A 21,356-nucleotide genomic window follows, 5' to 3' on the forward strand; every position below is an offset into this window, starting at 1 on the left:
AGATCGCCGGCCATCTCCCGATTTTGTGTCGAAAGATGGCCGGTGATCACTTTCAAAAATAAGCCTGATAGTTACACTACTCAAAGAACCTTCATTGGACCCTACCTGCTCTTCCAACTATCACTACTTTAGGTATTAACTTATTGGAAGAGTACAAGCATTGGTGGCTGGAGGCACCCTGTTGACTTCCTCACCCCTGGGCAAGTCACTTAACCCTCCATTGCCCCAGGTACAAATAAGTACCTGTATACAATATGTAAGCCGCATTGAGCCTGCCATGAGTGGGAAAGCGCAGAGTACAAATATAACAAAAAAAAATCCCATCTCCTTCCTCCCTTTCCTATCTAGGATACTTGAATGTGCTCTTCACCACCATTGTCTTGACTTTCTTTCATTTCAAGCTATTCTCGATCCACTTCAATCTGGCTTTCACCCTCTACAATCAGCTGAAACAGCCCTTGCTAAAGTCTCCAATGATATGTTCCTGGCCTGCTCCAAAGGTCTCTATTCTATCCTCATCCTTCTCGATCTATCTGCTGCTTTGGCACTTTGATCACACCTGCTCCTTGATACGCTGTCATCACTTGGGTTTCAGGCCTCTGTTCTTGGTTTTCTTCTTATCTATCCCATCGCACTTGTAGTGTATGCTCTGGTGGTTCCTTCTCCACTTCTTTCCCACTATCAGTTCATGTATCTTAGGGCTCTGTCTTGGGACCTCTTCTTTTCTCCATCTATACTTCTTTGCTTGGTCCTCTGATCTCCTCCCATGGTTTTCAATATCACCTTTATGCTGATGACTTTCAGATCTACCTCTCCACACCAGATTTTTCAACAGGAATCCAGGCCTACGTCTCAGCCTACCTGTCTGACATTGCTATCTGGATGTCTCATCACCATCTGAAATTAAACATGGCCAAGACTGAGCTTCGTATCTTTCTCCCATCTTTCCCCCTAAACCCACCTCTCCTCTTCCCTCATTCTCTATCTCTGTGGATAACATTCTCATCCTCCCTGTCTCATCAGCTTGTAACCTTGCAGTCAACTTTGACTCCTCTTTTCTCTGCACATATCCAATGTATTGCTAAAACCAGTTGTCTCTTTCCCTATAACTTCACCAAAATTCATCCCTTCCTTTCTGAGCACACTACCAAAGCCCTTATCCACACTCTTATCACCTCTTGCTTAGACTAATCCAACTTGCTTCTCACAGGTCTCCCCCTAGCCATCTCTCTCCCCTTCAATCTGTTCAAAATTATGCTACACAACTTATGTTCCACCAGTGCCACTATGCTCATATTAGCCCTCTCCTCAAGTCAATTCATTGGCTCCTTATCCGTTTCTGTATACAATTCAAACTCCTCTTATTGACTTACAAGTGCCTTCATTCTGCAGCTCCTCAGTACCTCTCCACTCTTATCTCTCCCTACATTCCTCCCCAGGAACTCCATTCACTGGATAAATCTCTCTTATCTGTACCCTTCTCCTCCACTTCCAACTCAAGACTTCATTCCTTTTATCTTGCTGCACCATATGCCTGGAATAGACTTCCCGAATTAGTACATCGAGCTCCAGCTCTAGCGTTCTTCACATGCAGGCTAAAAGCCCACCTTTCCGAGGCTGCTTTTAACTCCTAATACCTTATCACTTGTTCAGTACCCATATCTGTTTTATCATTCCCACCTTAAGTAATTCGCTTAACCCTTATTTGTCCTATTTGTCTGTCTTGATTAGATTGTAAGCTCTGTCAAGCAGACACTGTCTCTTACATGTTCAGTGTACAGCACTGCGTACATCTAGTAATGCTATAGAAATTATTAGTAGTAATGATGACTCCTAGATCCTTGTCCTGGGTGGCTACTCCTAATGTAGAACCTTGCACCATGTAGTTGTTTTTTGGATTCCTCTTTCCCACATGAATCACTTTACACTTGCTGATATTAAACTTCATCTGTCATTTGGATGCACCAACTGCCATGCCAAACTGCTTAACACACTTTAATAAAAAGGGCCCCATGTGTGTACAACTTTGAAAATTGCCTCATTACTCTTAGTAATAGAAAATTCACACATTTTCTTTTATTTTGTGACTTTTTGTACTATTGTTGTTGTTTTTTTTTAGATGATCATGAAATAATACAGAATGATGTGGGTCTGTATGTAATTCTGCCATTAATAATATTATCATCAGTTTTGCTGCTTGGAACCCTGCTGATATCACATCAAAGGTTTGATATCAGTTTTTATACTTCATTCATATGTGTTTCTGAACAAATATCATATTTTAGATTTGGTTTTATCCACAGATAAGGGGTAAATTCAGCAGGAAAATTAAAATGGTCAATTTAGTGCAAGCATTGGTGGCTGGAGGCATCCTGTTGACATCCTCACCCCTGAGGCAGTTCAAGGAAGAAGGGGGTGATTTAACTTATTGGGAGAAACTACATAATTACTACCGAGTGTAATTCTGTTTTTTACTCCATTTTAAATCCACTGTCTAAAACAGGGTTTCTCAACCCAGTCTTTGTGGAACTCCAAGCCAGTCTGGTTTTCAAGATATCCATAATGAATATTCATGAGATATATTTGCATACAGTGGTGGCAGTGTTCTGCCACCATTTGCATGGAGAAAGGCTGTTTGTTGTTTATGTATATGTTAGGCATTGTATATACCAGGTTGCATTATCTGCAATGAGATGGCACTGTGCCCTTGAAATACAAATCCCTGTAATCATGTATCTCCCTGTAATGTCCAGCTCCCTGTGACTCTCTATAGGCTTGCCTTGTTTTCTGTACATGCTGGTTAAGTTGCCGTCCCCTTTCTCTCCCCATTGGGTCTGTAAGAGTTAGTCTTCAGCATATCTCCTCTGTGAAATGAAACTGCCTGTGCTGTATTTTGCTGTATGACCCCCTTCAAGCTACTTGACGCTGTCAAGATTTTACCAGTGTACAAGTATAAACAGCATTACTCTCAGCATGTTGTTGAATTACTCCTACAATCTCTTTTGCTTGAGAGAGAGAGAGCTGGTGGAGAACAGACTCCCAGTTTGCAAGGCAAAAACTCTTGTCCAGCACAACTGAACTGTAAGTTATATTTCCTTGTTTGATTACTGCATTAAAGATCATTTGTTTCAAGAGTTCTGAGTCTTCTCATAGTGATATTACGTACTCTGGTTTAAATTGCATGCCATTCACAACCAGTGAAAGGGCAGAACAGTAAAACTGTGTGAGTTGCAGTGAAATCTTGTGGGTTTTGGCAGTGGCGTTCCTGGCCTGGATGGCATGAGCGCGCCCCCCCCCCCCCCCCCCCCCCCCGCTAGATGACACCCCCCCCTCCGGCGAAATGACACCCCCCCGGGTGCACGCCGCTGGGGGGGGGGGGTGCCGCGGCGTGCGCCTGCTCTTCCGAGTTCGCTAAACTTTGTTTGTTCGCTACAGCTCCCTCTGCCCCGGAACAGGAAGTAACCTGTTCCGGGGCAGAGGGAGCTGCAGCGAATGAACGAAGTTTAGCGAACTCGGAGGAGCAGGCGCGCGCCGCGGCACCCCCACCCCCAGTGGCGTACACCCGGGGCGGACCGCCCCCACCGCCCCCCCCCCCCCCCCCCCTTGGTACGCCACTGGGTTTTGGTGAAAATCTTGGGATTCTTCGGTGTACTTCAGTTTAATAGTCTCAGTGCATTTACTTAAAACATCAGATGTGTGGTGACAGAAGAATGATATTATCAGTTTAAGTGCAAGCAAGACTTTTAAAAGCATTTCTATTCCTCAGGAAACTCTCAGTTGTGGAAGAAATCATAGTGAACTACAGGGAACAGTTTGGAGCAATTGCATTGTCTTAAAACAGTATTAAGTGACAACTGAACTGTGTAAAATCAGAAGCTTGTTGTACAGGGCAGTCCCCAGCTCTTTCCTACAAGGCAGGAAATCTCTAGAGTTGTACCTGACTATTCCAGGTGCTGAGCAGTAGCAAAGGAAGAAGCTACTGCACATCCCCCATCTTTGCTCTAGCTACAAACAAAGTAACTAGGACTTCATTTTTATTAAAAAGTCAGATCATAGCCAGCTGTTCATGGGGGGGGGGGGGGGGAACACGCATTTCCTCTCCCTCCCCCCCTCACCACATTAGATATCATACCTTTGCTGGTGGGGATGCTGAAGCCAGTCGAAGAACTCCACTGCTGAAGCGTGCCCCTTCCTCCTTGTGTGCAACCTCAGGAGTGAGGAAGGCAGCAGGGTGCCTTCAGTCACTTGATGCCAGCACTCCTCGAGCATGCTCAGTTTATACATGAACTGAGCATGCTTGGGGAGTGCAAGCATTGGTGGCTGGAGGCACCCTGTTGACTTCCTCACCCCTGAGGCAGTTCAAAAAAGAAGGGGGGGTGATTTAGGCAGCGGATTTCTTTGGCTGGTGGGGCTTCAGCTACCCCACTAGCCATTAAACAGGTACTGTTGATTTGGAGGGGGCCTTCACCCATTCTGTCTCTCATGCGCCCCCCCCCCCCCCCCGTGCCTTCACCCACACTCTCTCTCTCTCTCTCTCTCTCTCTATGTGCCCCCTGTTTCTTCACTCATTCTCTTTCTCATGTACCCCCCCCCCTGTGTTTTCACCCATTCTCTCTCTCTCTCTCATGTGACTCCCCTGTGCCATCACCCACTCTGTTTCTCACTCTTTCTCTCTTGTGCCCTCTGTGCCTTCATCCATTCTCTCTTCCATTACTTTCCCATTTCCGTCTGAGCTTCGTTGGATAGAGCAAAATTACGTGCTGTTAAGATTGTAAACTTTCAGGTCTTTTTCAAGACCCCACAATCTCTCAGACGTATTCCTTTTGTCTTCATCTCACAGAGGCTCCTGCGGCAGGCCTGTGACCGAAACACGGATCTGTGTTGAGTCTGTAATAAAGGTTTTCTCGTTTTACCCTCCTGTCCCAGTTTCTGGAGTCATTGGTCCACTTCCCACTCCTGTTGTTTTGCCTATTTGATTTGTGGAATTTTATTGTTCATCCACCTAGGTGGATTACCTGTCCCTATGCCATTAGCAAATGGCCATTAACAAAAGTTAGCACGTGAGCCCTTACTGCCATCTATTGTGTAGCAGGGCCGCTGAGAGGGAGGGCAGGGTGGACAAAATTCCCTGGACCTGGCCTCCCAGGGGGGGGGGCGGGCCTGGTGCAGGCAAACTTCTTCTTGTCTGCTTCCTGGATGGATCTGTCTTCAAAAGAGGTTGGTCTCTCTCCTGCTCCTGCTGCATGCCACCCAGGATCCGGATGATTCTATTAACGTGATATCGCATTAATGCAATCATCTGGGTCATGGGTGGCAAATGGACCAGGAGAGGACAGCAGCAGTAGGTAAGGGGGTGGGCAGCGCAAGTTGGTGCGGTGGCGGTCTGAGTGGGGGAGTGCGGAGATGGTAGCCCGGGGGGGGGGGGTCACAGTGGTCCCCGACTGGTGCTCTCGGTGGCCCTGTTTTGTAGGTGGTAAGGGCTCACGTGCGGCAATGTAGCTTGCACTAACTAGTACAGATATGCCCACTCTCTCCACCCTCCTCAAACACGCTCCGTGATAATATTACAAAAATAATTTAGTGCACGGTTTACGTGCACACATTCAAAAATACCGTGGTACGCCTCAGCACATCCCTCAATATGCCATTTTAAGCTCTGGTAAGCACACGTTAGTGCTTACCGCAACTTAGTAAAAGCACCTATAAATGTTTGTGATGTGGATTTTTCTACACAGTGCACATTATTGTTGTATTTTCTTCAGTAACTTCGTGTTAACTATTTCTTTCAGAATGAAACAGATGTTCTGGGAGGATGTGCCAAATCCCAAGAATTGTTCCTGGGCACAGGAAGTTAACTTTCAAAAGGTCAGTTTTTAACATGAAACTGCTACACTTTGGTTGAAGGAAATTGATAATTCATGATCAACAAAATTAGTACCGTCTATAACTACCCTAACAACTCTCTCTTCTTCCCTCTCCCCTTCCTTAATCGCTACACACTACTAACTGTATCAGATATCCAGTTATGACTATGTTACCAAAGCTATGTAAGCCACATTGAGCCTGCAAATAGGTGGGGGAATGTGGGATACAAATGCAATAAATAAATAAATAAATGTATTAAAAATAACAAGAATATTTTCTTTTAGTGTACTGAAGTGAAAAATAAAACAACATGGGGTGGCGGGAGAGGTTGTGGGAAATTGCAAAAGTGCAATTTTTGAAACTTAGAAAAAAAAATAAATCTTATTTTTCCTAAGTTATCTGTTGTCAGCGTTGTCACTAATTTCTGATGGTTTTATGACATTTTTACTGAGCATTTTTAACCTTCTGTGAGTGAGTCTGGCGGTTTGTTACAAGATTTCACAGACACAGGCGGTTTGCAGTGCAAATTCAAAAGAAACTTTATTGGTAGAAAATAAAGCAATACAGTCTGTTCCCCTGTCGCAACCCTTGCCAACCCTGGTCTGCAACCCCAATAACATTCACAGAAAATGAAGGCACTCCTTTACCTTTGCGGGCTTCTGTTCCTTCCCATGCAAACCTCTGAGCTAGGCCCACTCCTTGCTTCCCTGGGACTCCCCCACAAGTACTGCAGCCTAGCCAACACTTTAGGGAGAATTCCTTCACTTTGAGCCTCCTTCCAGCAGATCTGTAAACTTAACATTTCTCTCCTGGAGACTTGTTGCCTCGGGGTCTCACTAGTTCTACACTCTCTCAGGGCATTTAACCTTCCTTCGCTCTGAACCCCACCCTTCTGACTGCTTTGGCAGTTTAGCACCACCTACTTTCAGGCAGTTAAACTGTGTTCTCTTAGTGGCACCTGCTGTAAGGTGGCTAACTTGCACCTTCAGTGAGGGAGTGTTCCTAGGGACATCTGCTGCTATACCATTTACTCCCTTACACCTTCCTTAAAAAAATTTTTTTTTTTAAATTGAGCTTCGGGGTTATAGTGTTCCACATCAAAACAGCCTGCCATTTATTTCCATTATGGTCAGGGGCGGTTTGTGGGAGTTGTGGGGCCATATGCAGAGATTCATTGTAGGGTTTCATTTGCATAAATATATGCATAATTAGTTGACCTGGATTTTATTTCCTGTTGGAGACGGCATGCTGGACTTGATATGTGATGGTTAGCTTGATTTTCTGTATTGTAAGAACTGTGGTCTATACAAAGCTGCAAGATCATGACGTTCTCTGGTTTTCTCAAATACTAAGTGACGAGGGTGCTGACTGTGAGGCACAGCACAGGATTAGACACAGGAGGAACTGTGTTCCTTTCTCTTCTGGGTGTGTATGTCACTTGTTTCTCTTGACCCGATTAGTCCTGCTGGTACTAGTCCAAAGGGCTTGAGGTATATTTTCCCTGCCTCTGGGTTGGGTCATTGTTTTTTTTACTTTGTGTCTTGCTTCTTGCCCAGTGGGCTCCTGGATCTAGTCTTATTTGATTAATAATGCTCCTGTATACCTTTCTTTGTTTTGGATTCCTGCCTATTGCAAGGGTAAGTATAGTTTAACCAGGGCTTTTTTTGAGGGGGTACTTGGGGGTACTGAGTACCGGCACCTTTTCCAATGTCTGCTAAAATTGACCCATGGTCCCCAAGTTTTAATGAAAGAGCTCAGGCTCTACACACCAATTCTGCCTTGTCATTGATTCTGTGGCTGGTTGCAGGGGGGCCTGGCTATTGTGGGGCGGGTTCCTCAGTGATCACCCCACCCCTGAAGGGTGGCCTAGCATTTAAGTACTGGCACCTTTTTTGCTAAAAGAAATGCACTGAATTTAACTTACCTGTCACACCCAAGGTTAATAAAATTACTGTGGATTTTGTACTTTTTTGTTTAACCTCTTAAGAGGAGCCCAACTCAATGTGTTGCTCATGCCATCCAGGGTCGCGGACATTGAAGACTAAACAAATTGTTATGGAAAATGTAAGAGAAAAAAAGTCTAGCAATTGCCCACCTTTTTCCCTGAAATTTTCCAAAACGTTGCTGTGACTTCACCAGCACCCTTGTCTCCGTGTATTTTTGAAAAACCAGAGAACAGTATCATGACCTTGCAAATTTGAACAGTCCAACAGTTCCTGTAAGCAGTAGCGTTCCGAGGGGCGCTGACACCCGGGGCGGATCGCCGATGCGCCCCCCCCCCCCCGGGTGCAGCGCCTCCCCCGTGCAGCGCGCCCCCCCCCCCCAGCGAAGGGACACCCCCCCACCCCGGCAAAAGAACCCCCCCAGTGCACGCCGCTGGGGGGTGCCACGCGCCAGTCAGCGTCGTTCATTTACATGCTCCCCTGCCGCAGAACAGGTTACTTCCTGTTCCAGGGCAGAGGGAGCATGGAAACGAACGGCGCTTACCGGCACGCAGCACCCCCCCCAGCGGCGTGCACCCGGTGCGGACCGCCCCCACCGCCCCCCTTGGTACGCCACTGCCTGTAAGTCTTATTGATACTCACTCTGCACCTGAGGAATCTACAAATTCAGCAGCTTCTTCATTTTCATGGCCTAGCGTTAAGCTGTGTTAACATTAGCTCAGCAATTAATGTGCACTAACAAAGCAGGCTTACGTTAAACGTTAACGTGCATTAACTGCTAAGCCATGTTATTTCCTGCATTAACAGCTGACACAGAACAGGGTGGAAAATGGGTAGACTTGCGCAGTAGTTAATGCATCAACTATTAATATGGCATCAGTAAGTCAAGGTTTCAAGATATCTGAGGTCTCTGACACAGAACGATTGGCAGCTGTAAAGGTACTTTATTTACATATCGGTTATGTAAAAACTCTGTGCAGTGACAGCAATAAATGATTCACAGAATATAGCAATTGTAACACTGAATGTCTCCCATAGATGTATGCATTCTATAACAATAACTATGTAGTCTAATTGTCACAACAAACATAGAAATCTTAAGAGCCCCTAACCGTGGATACAGTCACACCGCCCAATATTTAAAACCGTTTAACCGGCCAGGAATGGCTCCTCATTGGTTAAACAGCACTGAAGCCAGCTATCCAGCAACATTCAGTGGAAGAGAACTGGCTATCTCCCGCTGAATATTGCCAGTTAGCACCTAGCGGATAACCAGTTATACCTTGCGATATAACCGGCTATCTGCCATTATTCAGCGCATTGCCAGCTATGATTGGTAGCCAAAATAGCAGGTGTATCTTTGGCCGGTTTAAACTTAATTGGCCCACACTGACGCTGACCGTGGAAAGCAGCCCGGCTACCTCTCGCAGTCTGAATATCAGGCCCTAACCCTGAATGTCTCTTGAAGGTAGTAGTAATAACTTAAGCACAATACAAAGATTAAACATGATGAATGCTCATGTACCTTTTCAGGTAGTCAGGAACATCAGGGCAACATCAGACAAATGCAACAGTCACAGACAGGGCTGGTGCACTTTCAGTCTTACGCCCCCTCCCCCAATTAATTTTCTCTAGCTCGTCAGCCCCCCCCCCCCCCCCAAGATGTTGATCAATAAACTTTGGAATCCTTATCATGCAATTCAATAGATACACATAGTTGGACATCATGCTTTCTAATATTAAACTTTCTTTTGTAGCTAAAAGTAGGCACTGATGTTTTCCTGTTATTGACAGGATGCTGAGCATAATATGTAATGGTTGGTTTGACTGGCAGCACTTACTGTTTTGCTTTGTCTCTATCTGCTTTTTGCTGCCCCCTCCCCCAGAAGCTGCTGCATTTACTGTGGTGCCCATGTGCTAAGTGCTGCCCTGTGCTGTAAATGCAGGGCAGATGCTGGGTACACCCCTGAATTTACCGCATAGGCTTTGAACTTACTGTGAGCTAGTTTTTGCCACTAAACAAGCGTAAGTACAAACCCGTACCGCAATAGTAGAAGGGCCCCTTAGTGTTTTCTTTTAATTCAGGGTCACTCCTGCAGCAGAGAATCCAGTGTCTTTTTTTGCAAGAAAATATTGTATTGCTAGAGGACACAGTTCTGTGCCTAGTTCTGTGTGAAATCATATTATGTGTATGCATTTTATTAATAAATGCACTCTGCTGAACATGCTGTCATGTTTCTAAAAGGGCTTTTTTTTTTTAAAATAAATATTTTCCACACTGCATATATCTAATATCAAGGACACTGATCTGGATGGGATTTTATTCCCCCAAATGTTGAACATTTTATTTTGTCTTGTAAACAAAATCTAATGTCTAGTTTGATTTTTTTTTCCTCCAAAAATTAACAAAACAAAACATGGTAGACTGCATTTTTTTCCAACTAGATTTTGTTTCTTACATTTCTAAACCATAAATAAGGTGGATAAATTATAAATAGTTGTGTCTAACTATTGATGACTCCATGAGAATGCAGGTGGCAATGCTGGCCTGTTTCTGGGATCACCTGAGGGTTTCTCTTTGGCAGAGCATCCACACTGTGTTTTCTGTGGGTTGCTACCTCAGTGGTACTTGAAAGCCTTAGCAAGCCCACCTTTTGAACCCTTCAAGCACGCGTCACTCAGAGTAATCGTTAAAGGCAGTGTTTTTGGTGGCTATTTGTTCAGCACAACATATCTCAGAGTTGCAGACTCAGGGGTCTCTAAAACACAATCTTGTCTTCTCAGAGGATGCAGTCACCTTGAGTATAGTACCTTTTTTCTAGCCGAAAGTGACATCCCTGTATCATCACAGATGGTTTGTTTACCTGCCTTCTCCAGAAAGAGTTTGGCCAGTCATACAGTTCATCATTCCTTGAATGTTTGATGAGTTTTCATTCATTGTCTGAGGTAGCAAATCCCTTTTGTAAATTAGATCATCTGTATGTCTTTTACAGTGGTGTGCATAACTGATAAACAGCTTCCAAGACAACCCTGTAAAACTAATGAGTCAGCTTATATTTTTGGGCTCATTTTTGAAAGAGAAGGATGCCCATCTTTCGACATAAATCGGAAGATGGGCGTCCTCACAGGGTCGTCCAAATCGGTATAATCGAAAGCCAATTTTGGACGTCCCCAACTGCACTCCTTCGCAAGGATGGCCAAAGTTCAAGGGGCTGTATCAGGGGCGTAAAGGCGGGACTTGGGTGTGCCTAACACTAGGACGTCCTCGACCCATAATCGAAAGAAACAAGGACGTCCCTGACGAACACTTGTACTACTTTACCTGGTCGTGTTTTTCTTATGACCAAGGCACAAAAAGGTGCCTGAAATGATCAGATGACCACTGGAGAGAATCGGGGATGACCTCCCCTTATTCCCCCAGTGGTCACTAACCCCCTCCCTCCCTCAAAAAACATCTTTAAAAATATTGATTGCCAGTCTCAGAGGTCATACTCAGGTCCATCACAGCAGTATGCAGGTACCTGGAGCAGTTTTAGTGGGTGCAGTGTACTTCAGGCAGGTGGACCCAGGCCTATCCCCCCCTACCTGTTACGTTTGTGGAGGAAACAGCGAGCCCTCCAAAACCCACCAGAAACCCACTGTACCCACATCTAGGTGCCCCCTTTCACCCATAAGGCCTATGGTAATGGTGTACAGTTGTGGGTAGGGGGGTTTGGGGGGCTCAGCTCACAAGGTAAGGGAGCTATGTACCTGGGAGCAATTTATGAAGTCCACTGCAGTGCCCCCTAGGATGCCCGGTTGGTATCCTGGCATGTGAGGGGGACCAGTGCACTACAAATGCTGGCTCCTCCCACGACCAAATGGCTTGCATTTGGTCGTTTCTGAGATGGATGTCCTTGGTTTCGATTATCGCCGAAAATCAAAAACGACCAAGTCTAGGGACGACCATCTCTAAGGACGACCAAATTTCAGGATTTGGGCGTCCCTGATCGTATTATCGAAACAAAAGATGGACGCCCATCTTGTTTCAAAAATACAGGTTTCCCGCCCCTGAATGGGGATGTTTTGCGAGGACATCCTCATCAAAACTAGGACGTCCCTTTTGATTATGCCCCCCCACTTTGGGTCATAAGAAGGTTCCAAATTCTTTGCAGTTGCACTCTACTAGGGCACAATTAGCACCATGGGCAGAAGCTTGGGCTGGTACACATCCAATGTTACATTTGTTCTAAGAGATCTCATCTCCCACACTTATTAAGGACAGTATCAAGAAGCATATTTATTTTATGTTGTCTACTGGTATCTGTTCTCCCCTGTTAAAAATGAGGGTACATTCAAGCAATGTTTTCACACATGTTCTGCATTTATTTAATATGATCTCTTTAACATGTTTTTTAAGCATTAAGTTTTTATTCATTTATATGTATGTTTCATTTTTGAACGCAAATATGTAAAAATGGCATCTGCATTGTCAATTGTACCAGTCATTCATGTTTATTTTTGTCTTGATGCCTAAAGCAAATGATGCTCCTTGTGCTTTTTTGGATTTTACCTTATCACCTGCAGCTGATCCACATATCATACTCTCTCTTCAGCCCATTCACATTACCCTTTTACTCAAAATCAGTCCTCAGCGGTCTCTCGCTACTCTCAGCCCATCTACATCATACTTTCTCTTCCCTCTATGCTCTCACATTCCATATTTCTTCCTCCTCCTTTCTCCTCAGCCCGTTTTACCCTCCCATGCTCTCTCCACTTCCTAGGTATTTCGGCACAAGCATAACATGGGGACTCTTTTACAAAGCCGTGCTACCAATTCTCGGTGTGGCAAATAAGAGGAAGCCCTCTCATTTGCAGTGTGGTAATCACTAGTGCAGCTTTGTAAAAGACGCCCATGATTTTTTATATTTGTGGGTCAGGGGATTTAATAGCCCGTTGTCTGCTCCACTCCTTACATCCCCTTAGTCTGCTCTGCTCCTCACTTCCACTTGACTCAGTTTTATGCTTTCCTCCACTTCCAGCAGGTTTCAATGCACCCTGCCCTAATGAGCTCCTCTTCCATGAAGGTTTGGCTTTTGAATTCTGTAACTGTTTTCATCTCCACCATCTCCCGCGGAGGGCATTCCAAGTATCTACCCACCCTCTCCATGAAAAAGTACTTCCTGACATTATTCCTGAGTCGGCCCCCCCTGTAACCTCAGTTCATGTCCTCTGGTTCTGCAACCTTCCCATCTCTGGAAAAGGTTTCTAAATTAATACCTTTCAAATATTTGACCATCTGTATCATATCACCCCTGTCTCTTCTTTCCTCCAGGGTATAGATGTTCAGGTCCTCATACGTCTTGTGATGCAAACCCCATACCATTTTGGTTGCTTTTCTCCTTAGCAAGATACGGCCTCCAAAACTTAACACAATACTCCATATACCCCTCTCTATGCAATTCACCATTCTTCTGGATGCAGCCACGGTAGTCTTTTCCACATTCATCACCTTGAGATCCTCAGACACCATCACCCCAAGGTCCCTCTCCTGATCTGTGTATATCGATCTCTTTCGTCCAGTCTGGTACATCTCCTTTGTATTTCTGCATCCCAAGTGCTTCACTCTGCACCTGGTGATTTCATTATTCTTGGTGATTTCATTATTGCAGTTTTATTTGCCATTGAGTGCAATCACTTAACCGGATTAGTATATTAACCTGGAAGTAGATTGTGAAGGCATTTGTGCCTCAGGATAAGGCTGTTGAGAGCACTGTTGGGATGGTGTCCCTCCTGTAAGCAGCCTTAACTATGGATTTATTGTGGTTCAGGTTTATTAATACAATGTGATTGGTTATTAGTGATGTGATATTAGTTGTATTATGTATGGTTTTATTACACTGGTTTCATTTGTTTCTCCTGAAGAAGATATATGAAATTCGGTCTTGCATTGGGGAGCAGAAGAACTATTGATTAGCCTGAATAACCACTTGCTTGCTGGTTGGCATTTGAGCACCAAGTCATCAGCTTGATGTGTTGAGCCTGAGGATTCTTAACCCAAGTGGTGGGCATATTGAAAGTTAATAGTGACCAGTAGCTTGATACATCAAGGGAGCATCACTCCGTTTATTGAGAGACAATAATATCTATTGTAGAGTGCAATGGAAGGTTTACATCTTTGAGACATTGATATAAGATTGGACTTGGAATTATTTCTCCCTACAAGCTTGCCACTTGATGCTTGTGGACCTATAGGGATTACAATAACAAAAAATGTTTTGCAGCCAGTAAATGAGGTTAGCAGCGTGACTGGATGGTGTGAATGTGGTAGGTTTGATAGTGTGCGTTAGTAAAATAAATATTTTTGTAGAGTATATATGGTGTTCTGGAGTATTGTGTTGATAGTAATTAAATTTTAACTGCCAGGCCTTTGACCGTTCTTCTAATTTTTGGAGATCTCATGGTTTCTACTCCCCCACGGGGTATCGACTCTGTTGGCTGTCTTCGTGTCATCTGCAAAAAGTTAGACTTTTCCCTCTCACCCTTCAGCTATGTCTCTCACAAATATATTAAACAGAATCGGTCCCAGTACTGACCCCTGAGGCACTTTACTACTTACCTTCGTTTCCTCCGAGCAGATTCCATGTACCACCACCCTCTGCCACATGTCGGTCAACTGGTTTCCAATCCAGTTCACTTTGGATCCTAAGTTCAATCCTCTCAGCTTATTCAGGAGTCCTTTGTGAGAGACAGCATCAAAGGCTTTGCTGAAATACAAATAGATTACATCTAGCGCATATCCTCCATACAGTTCTTTGGTCACCCAGTAAAAGAAGTCAGATTTGTTTGGCAGGGTTTTCCTTTGGTAAAGCCTTGTTGCCTCGGATCCTGCAACTCATTGGATTCTAGAAAGTTAACTATCATTTCCTTCAGCAGCGACTCCATTATTTTTCCTACCACCAACATGAGGCTTACTGGCCTGTAGTTTCACACTTCTTCCCTGTCCGCACTTTTGTGAAGAGAGACCACATCCACTCATCTCCAATCCCGTGGAACCTCTTCCATCTCTAAAGATCTATTAAATAAATCCTTAAGAGGGCCCACCAGGATTTCTCCGAGTTCCCTCAGTATCCTAGGAGGTATCCCATCTGGCCCCATAGCTGTGTCCACTTTCAGATTTTCCAGTTGTTTATAAATTCTTTTTTCCATGAACGGCGCAATATCCACTCCATTCCAAGTTTCCAAGTTTATTCAGTACTTTCTAAACCGTGCTTACAGATGTGTCATCTAGGCAGTTTACAATCTAAAATCATTAGGGAGGGGAGTCCAAAAGGAAAGACATATAACAACACAAAGAGCGGGGCAGAATTACAATTGTAGATAGAAAAGTGGGGGAGGGGGAATGTACAAGAGAAGTATTTGTTTAGCACATTTTTTCTTCCACCTGCACTTTTGCTAGCTGTTTTTCCCTTTTCTCTTCTTTGAGTTTATTACGGTAGTCTTTTCCATGATCTCTTGTTGCGTTCTTTCTGTATTTCTTGAATGCAGCCTCTTTTGCCCTTATTTTTTCAGCAACTTTTTTGGAGAACCATATAGGCTTCCTGTTTCTCTTGTTTTTGTTTATTTTCTTGGTATAACTATCTGTTGCCATATTTATAGAAGCTTTCACTTGAACCACTGCACTTCCACTTCTCCAATGTCTACCCCTGCATTAAGCTCCTTCAGGTATTCCCCCATTTTATCAAAATTAGCATGTCTGAAATCAGTACTTCGAGTTTTGTGTGTCTGCACTTGGCTTTCACTCTTATATTAAGCCATATCATGATCACTATTGCCTATGTGGGCATTCACCTGGACGTTGGAAACACTACCTTCATTTGTGAGCACTAGTTCCCACATCGACCCTGCCCTCATAGGTTTGGTCACCATTGGTCTGAGCAAAGCACTTTGACAGGCATCCATAATCTCTATGCTTCTTTACGATTCTGCCAACAGGACTTCCACATCAGGCAAGTTGAAATCTCCCAGCAACAGTGCCTCCCCTTTCATTCCAGGCTTATGCATATCTTCAATCAGATCTTTGTCCAGCTTCTCTATTTGTGCCGTATGTCTGTAGATAACAGCCATGTGGATGCAGGTTCCATCTTTTCTTTCCAGAATGATCCATACAGCTTCTTCCTTTCTCCAGGTCCCCTGCCACTCTGATACTATTTTTCACATATACCACCAGCACTCCTTCACCTCTTTGGCTCTCCTTATCCTTCCTAAACAGATAGGCCAGTATGCTTGCATTCCATTCATGAGAACCATTGAACCATGTCTCTGTAATAGCAATAATATGCAAGTCTTCCTCAAACATCTTGAACCTTTTTATTTAGACTATGAGTATTTGTGTTCATTGCTTTCCATGTGTTAAGTGAGTTTTCTATAATAATATTACCTTCCCCACTGCTGTCATGTTTTGTTGGGAATGACTTTCTGAATTCACTTGCTTCCTATTGTCACACCCCACCCTCTAGTTTAAATGTCTAGAAACATACCATCTGAATTTCTCCCCCAGGATACTTTTTCCTGTCACAGAAAGATATAGCCTATCATTACAGTCAACAAAAAAGGAAACAAAACACAACAAACAAAAAAGGAATGGAAGGGGCCAAAACTCCACAAGTAAGGATGTCATAAAATTCTCTTAGTTTATTAATAAAAAGTCTTCAGGACACAATATCCTTAAAACAGCATGAGTTATCCAAACCACACAAAATATTGTCCAAAACACAAAAAGTGGTGTACAAAAGGTACTACAAACTCTATGGATAGCACTAGGTTTAATGCAGTGTAGCAGAAAGCACTTCAAAATCTATAGATGTGTTTATAGATACACTATGATTTGCCACACATGAAATGCATTCCAGTGTGGCAATATTAGTGGACATATTGCCTTTTAGAGTACCACACACATTAATTTGGAATCATAGTGTACCTACAAGTTTTCCAACAATACATATTAGACATATTGACTCCTGAGGCAGACATTGTATTGCTGAAACATGGTTTCATGTAGAGCTGATTAATTGAGTCTGGTTGATTTCTGATACCCAATAAATTCGCATTATATCCATATTAACCTCTGGATTTAACCTAGTAGGGAATTTACCTTTTTCTTGTCCTTTTGGGATAAAAATTTATCAGAAAAAATGTTTTCACTTGAACGGTTTGGGCTGCCATCTGGTTTCAAAAATATCTCTTGTCTAATCAAGCAAAGGCTTTTTCTACAGTGTTGCATATGTCAAGCAAGGATTTTTTGCTGAAGCACTGCATATGATAAGTGCCAATAATTCCTGGTACCAGAATCATTCTTTTTTTCTTTCTCTGCATTAACATCTGGAAAATCACAGGATGTTAGGAGCCAGATGTGGGAGCTGAGTAATTTTACTCTGTTCTGTCTGTTCCAACTTCAACTCCCTTCTTCATCTCAACAGACCCCTCCTGATATCTGTAGGCAGCTGCTTGGCAGGAAAGGAGCTGAATGGAACAGAAAGCAGAAGACTGTTCTTTGCAAGGCATTAGCTGGTAGAATTGGGCACCAACCTTGTATGCTTTACTTAACACCACAAATGCAAAAATCACGATGAGCCTCCAAGTATGGGTTGACATGTAAAATTTATTGAAGGACCTGACACGGGCCATGTTTTGGCAAAACACCTGTGTCAGGAGTCGTGATTGTAGTGATCTGGGTCTTACCACTTATTCCTTCAATGATCAACATTTAATATCAACACTTAAGTGAAAAAGCGAATATATGGCTTGATAGTGAGTTCTGCCAAGGTGATCAAATGACAGTTTGTTAGCAAGTAGTGTCCTATAGTGTTAATTACTGTTATTAGCACTATAATTTTTTTTAAAGATTTTCTCCTTTTAACCATATATGTTGTGTATATAGTGCTGCATATATCTAGTAACATCATAGAAATGATAAATACTAGTAGGACTAATCCCATGTGTGTAACTTTATAAACGCTTTCTCACATATATATGCCAGTAGACACACATAAAGGGTTAGATTCTATATATCGCACCTTGATTTCCACATGGAAATCGAAGCGTATTCTATAAAGTACACTGTAATTTAGGTGTACATTATAGAATATGCTGAGTGCTGCTCCATGTGACTAAACTTAATCATGGTCAATTATGCCAAGTAAAACCTGGTGTAAATCCCGATGCCTAAATTATTCGCGGAGCGGGTGTATTCGATAACAACGCACATAGATTTTAGAAATGCTCATGACCCACCCATTCTATGCCCATAACAATGTCCACTTTTCAACTATGCAACTTACGTTCACCATGTTACAGAGTACGCTTAACAAGTAGTACGCATAAATTCTAATTAATGCTAATTAGTGCTGATAATTGCTTAACATCCAATTATCTGCACTGATTAGCTTGTTAACTAATTAAGTTATGCACATTGTTATGGAATACGCTTCAATTTTCGCACGGAATCGAGGCACAATATATAGAATCCTGGGAGTAATGCCTCAAAGAACGCTCTCTGGGACTGCCCACTCAGAGAACTAAAGTTACACACAATAACAATTTGTGTTCAGCAAAAGAGACTAAAAGAAAAATAATTGGGAGCTCTTTCCAGGACAGGTGATGAATCTTTAGTGGTATTTTCTTGTGGTTTTTTTTTTTGGGGGGGGAGGGGGGGGGTTGTTATATTTTACAGGTTTTCTACCAGGTATCAGCATGTTATATGGGGGCTCAAAGGGAAGAATAAATAAATTAGGCTCTCTGCTCCTCATTGTTTCTTTATAAAGCAGTGCAAAATCAAGGAAGAGCTAAAATGCATGGTACATAGTGCATACAGTTCCATATCTAAAAAGGCATTCATGTGTAGTCCAGTGGATGTGCCCAATGCATGCACATACATACAAACATGCAGACAGAGCAGAGGGAAACAGCAAACAGACGAGAAGTCATAAAGAACAAGTGCAGTGGACCACAAATGGGATAGAGGTGTCAAAGGCTCAAGGTGGAGGAAGCAGTGTATATTTGAAAACCCAACATGGCCCACGTTTTGCTGAAGTGCCTGTGTCGGGGTGGTAGATTTATGCAATAAAGTGCTTCCTTTGTCAAACACTGGCAAACATCATTCAGGAAAATAAAATCACAAAGCTGGCGTACTGGCACTGTCATTCAGAAAATGAAAGTTTATTATATAAGTTCTGACTCAGGCACATCGCTGAAATTCAGGCTATGTCGGGTCTTCTAATAAACAATGCTTCCTCTATTTAAAGCCTTTGACGCCTCTGTCCCATTTGTGGTCTACTGTACTTTGTTTTTTGCTACATACAAACATCAAAACTTGCTTTCATTTATATATTCTGAAATGGACATATGTTGGATTATTTGTAGTAAATAATTAGCAGATTTTAGTACACACAGCTTCAGCTTTAGAAATGTTAATTTCTTTCTTCATCTCTCTCTCATTCACCCCTGAATAATTCACTGCTGAGTCACTTTAAAGTTGAAGTAACAAAACATCTGTTTACTCACAGTTTGCAGTTAGATTATAATCAGACAGGCTTATATATACATATTACTATACATTTGTATTATCAGCTCCTTCCATGTGCTTAGATGGTAATGGATGCTCACACCACCATAGATCCTCTCAGGTTAGGAGAGATCATGAGCTCCATGTGCTCCATGTGCTGCATCTGCTGCATCTAACCCCACAGGAAGTTGCATAGCTGTGTGACCTCTCTAAGTAATTCACATCAGAGGTCACAGAGTAATCACAGAGAAATAATAGGTGACAGGCAATGCATGTAAAATACAATTACATTCCAACAAACCCCTTCTCATGCATTACTGTCATGCAATTATTTATTCATACAAAGTCCAAGCTTTATACGCAGATTCACAAAATGTTCTCTGGGTAACGGTTTGGTCATGATGTCAGCTGTCATCTCACTGGTGTGACAATAGTGTAGACTGATGACCCCTTCTTTTGCCAACTCTCGCACGTTGTGGTATTTCGTTGCGATGTGCTTGGTGCGTGACTGAACCTTGTCATTCTGTGACAGTCGGATGCAGCTCTGATTATCTTCCATTATCTGGATTGGTCTCTTTTCAGCTATTCCGAAATCCAGCAAAAGTTTTTCAATCCACATCAGTTCTCTGCACGCTTCCGATACAGCCACATATTCAGCTTCTGTAGAAGACAAACTCACAATACTTTGTTTATGACTGGCCCATGAAATTTGTACATTTCCATACATAAACACATATCCACTTGTGGATTTATAATCAGAATGATCCCCTGCCCAATCTGAATCACAGTAACATATTAGTTTTGGATTACTATTGGCTGAAACCTTTAATTTACAATCAATGGTACCCTTTAAATACCTTACCATCCTTTTAACTGCAGTCCAATCTGATTTGGTAGGTGAGCTGACCCTTCTGCTCAAAATTCCTACTGCATTTGCTATATCAGCCCTGTATGTGGTAGCTAGATATAAAAGCTTACCTATGGCTGATCTATATTGGATGTTATCTGGTAAAGGTTCTCTTACTGTTTCATCCTTCAGAAAATCAGTGATCATGGGAGTGCTTACAACTTGGGCATCTTGCATACCTAAACTTTCAATAAGCTCATTTATTTCTGCTTCTGGCTTAGAAGATAAGAACCATCATTTTGTTTCTCAATTTCTATACCAAGATAGTATGACACATTACCCAGTTCTTTTATCTCAACATTGAGGTTTAAATATTTTACAATGTCCTTGTACTCTTGCTCACTTTTGCTTGCAATGAGCAGATCATCAACAAAAGCTAAAATGTATGCATATTGTCCATTTGTGCACCTAGTGTACAAGCATTTATCTGCTTCACCTTGCTTAAATCCTAAATTTGTCAATATTTCATGCAATTTATCATTCCAACATTTTGCACTTTGCTTTAATCCATAAAGACCTTTGTTTAATTTACACACTAGCTGTCTTTGTTTTGTATTTATGAAACCTGTTGGCTGTTCCATGTACAAGTCTTCAGTTATATCTCCGTGAAGAAACGCTGTTTTCACATCAATGTGTTTGACTTGCATGCCTTTTGAGACTGCAATGCTCAGAAGTGTTCTGATTGTCGTGTGTTTCACTACAGGTGCAAACACTTCATCAAAATCTTCTCCATATTTTTGAAGATATCCCTTTGCCACTAATCTGGCTTTATACCTTTCCACTTTTCCTTGTGCATTCCTTTTTAACTTGAATACCCATTTGCATCCTATAGCTTTCTTGCCAGGAGGTAATTTTGTAAGAATCCAAGTATTATTTTTATCCAATGCATCAATTTCTTCTTGTGCAGCTTTACGCCATTCAGCAGCTTCTTCTGCTGACATTTTCTCAATCTCATCCCATGTTAAGGGCTCTTGAGCTTCTGCTGACTTTGTTAGGTAAGACAGTCTTGGGGGTGGAACACCTTTGTTTTCCCTGGATGAGCGTCTGACAACAGGTTGGTCTGACCTTTCCGCATCCTCTAAATCTGAGAGTTCTTCTC

The 21,356-nt window shown here is 42.7% G+C and overlaps 1 protein-coding gene across 1 annotated transcript in view; it reads left to right on the forward strand.

Annotated features, from left to right (window-relative positions):
- LEPR (leptin receptor) overlaps window positions 1-21,356 on the forward strand; it is a 204,665-nt gene that overhangs the window by 172,653 nt on the left and 10,656 nt on the right. The window contains exons 16-17 of the mRNA XM_030207748.1: window positions 2,120-2,225; window positions 5,790-5,865. Of these exons, the coding sequence (XP_030063608.1) occupies window positions 2,120-2,225; window positions 5,790-5,865 (182 nt within the window). The remainder of the gene's footprint in view (window positions 1-2,119; window positions 2,226-5,789; window positions 5,866-21,356) is intronic.

The sequence above is a fragment of the Microcaecilia unicolor genome, chromosome 6 (assembly GCF_901765095.1).
Source record: "Microcaecilia unicolor chromosome 6, aMicUni1.1, whole genome shotgun sequence".
Classification (NCBI taxonomy): domain Eukaryota; kingdom Metazoa; phylum Chordata; class Amphibia; order Gymnophiona; family Siphonopidae; genus Microcaecilia; species Microcaecilia unicolor.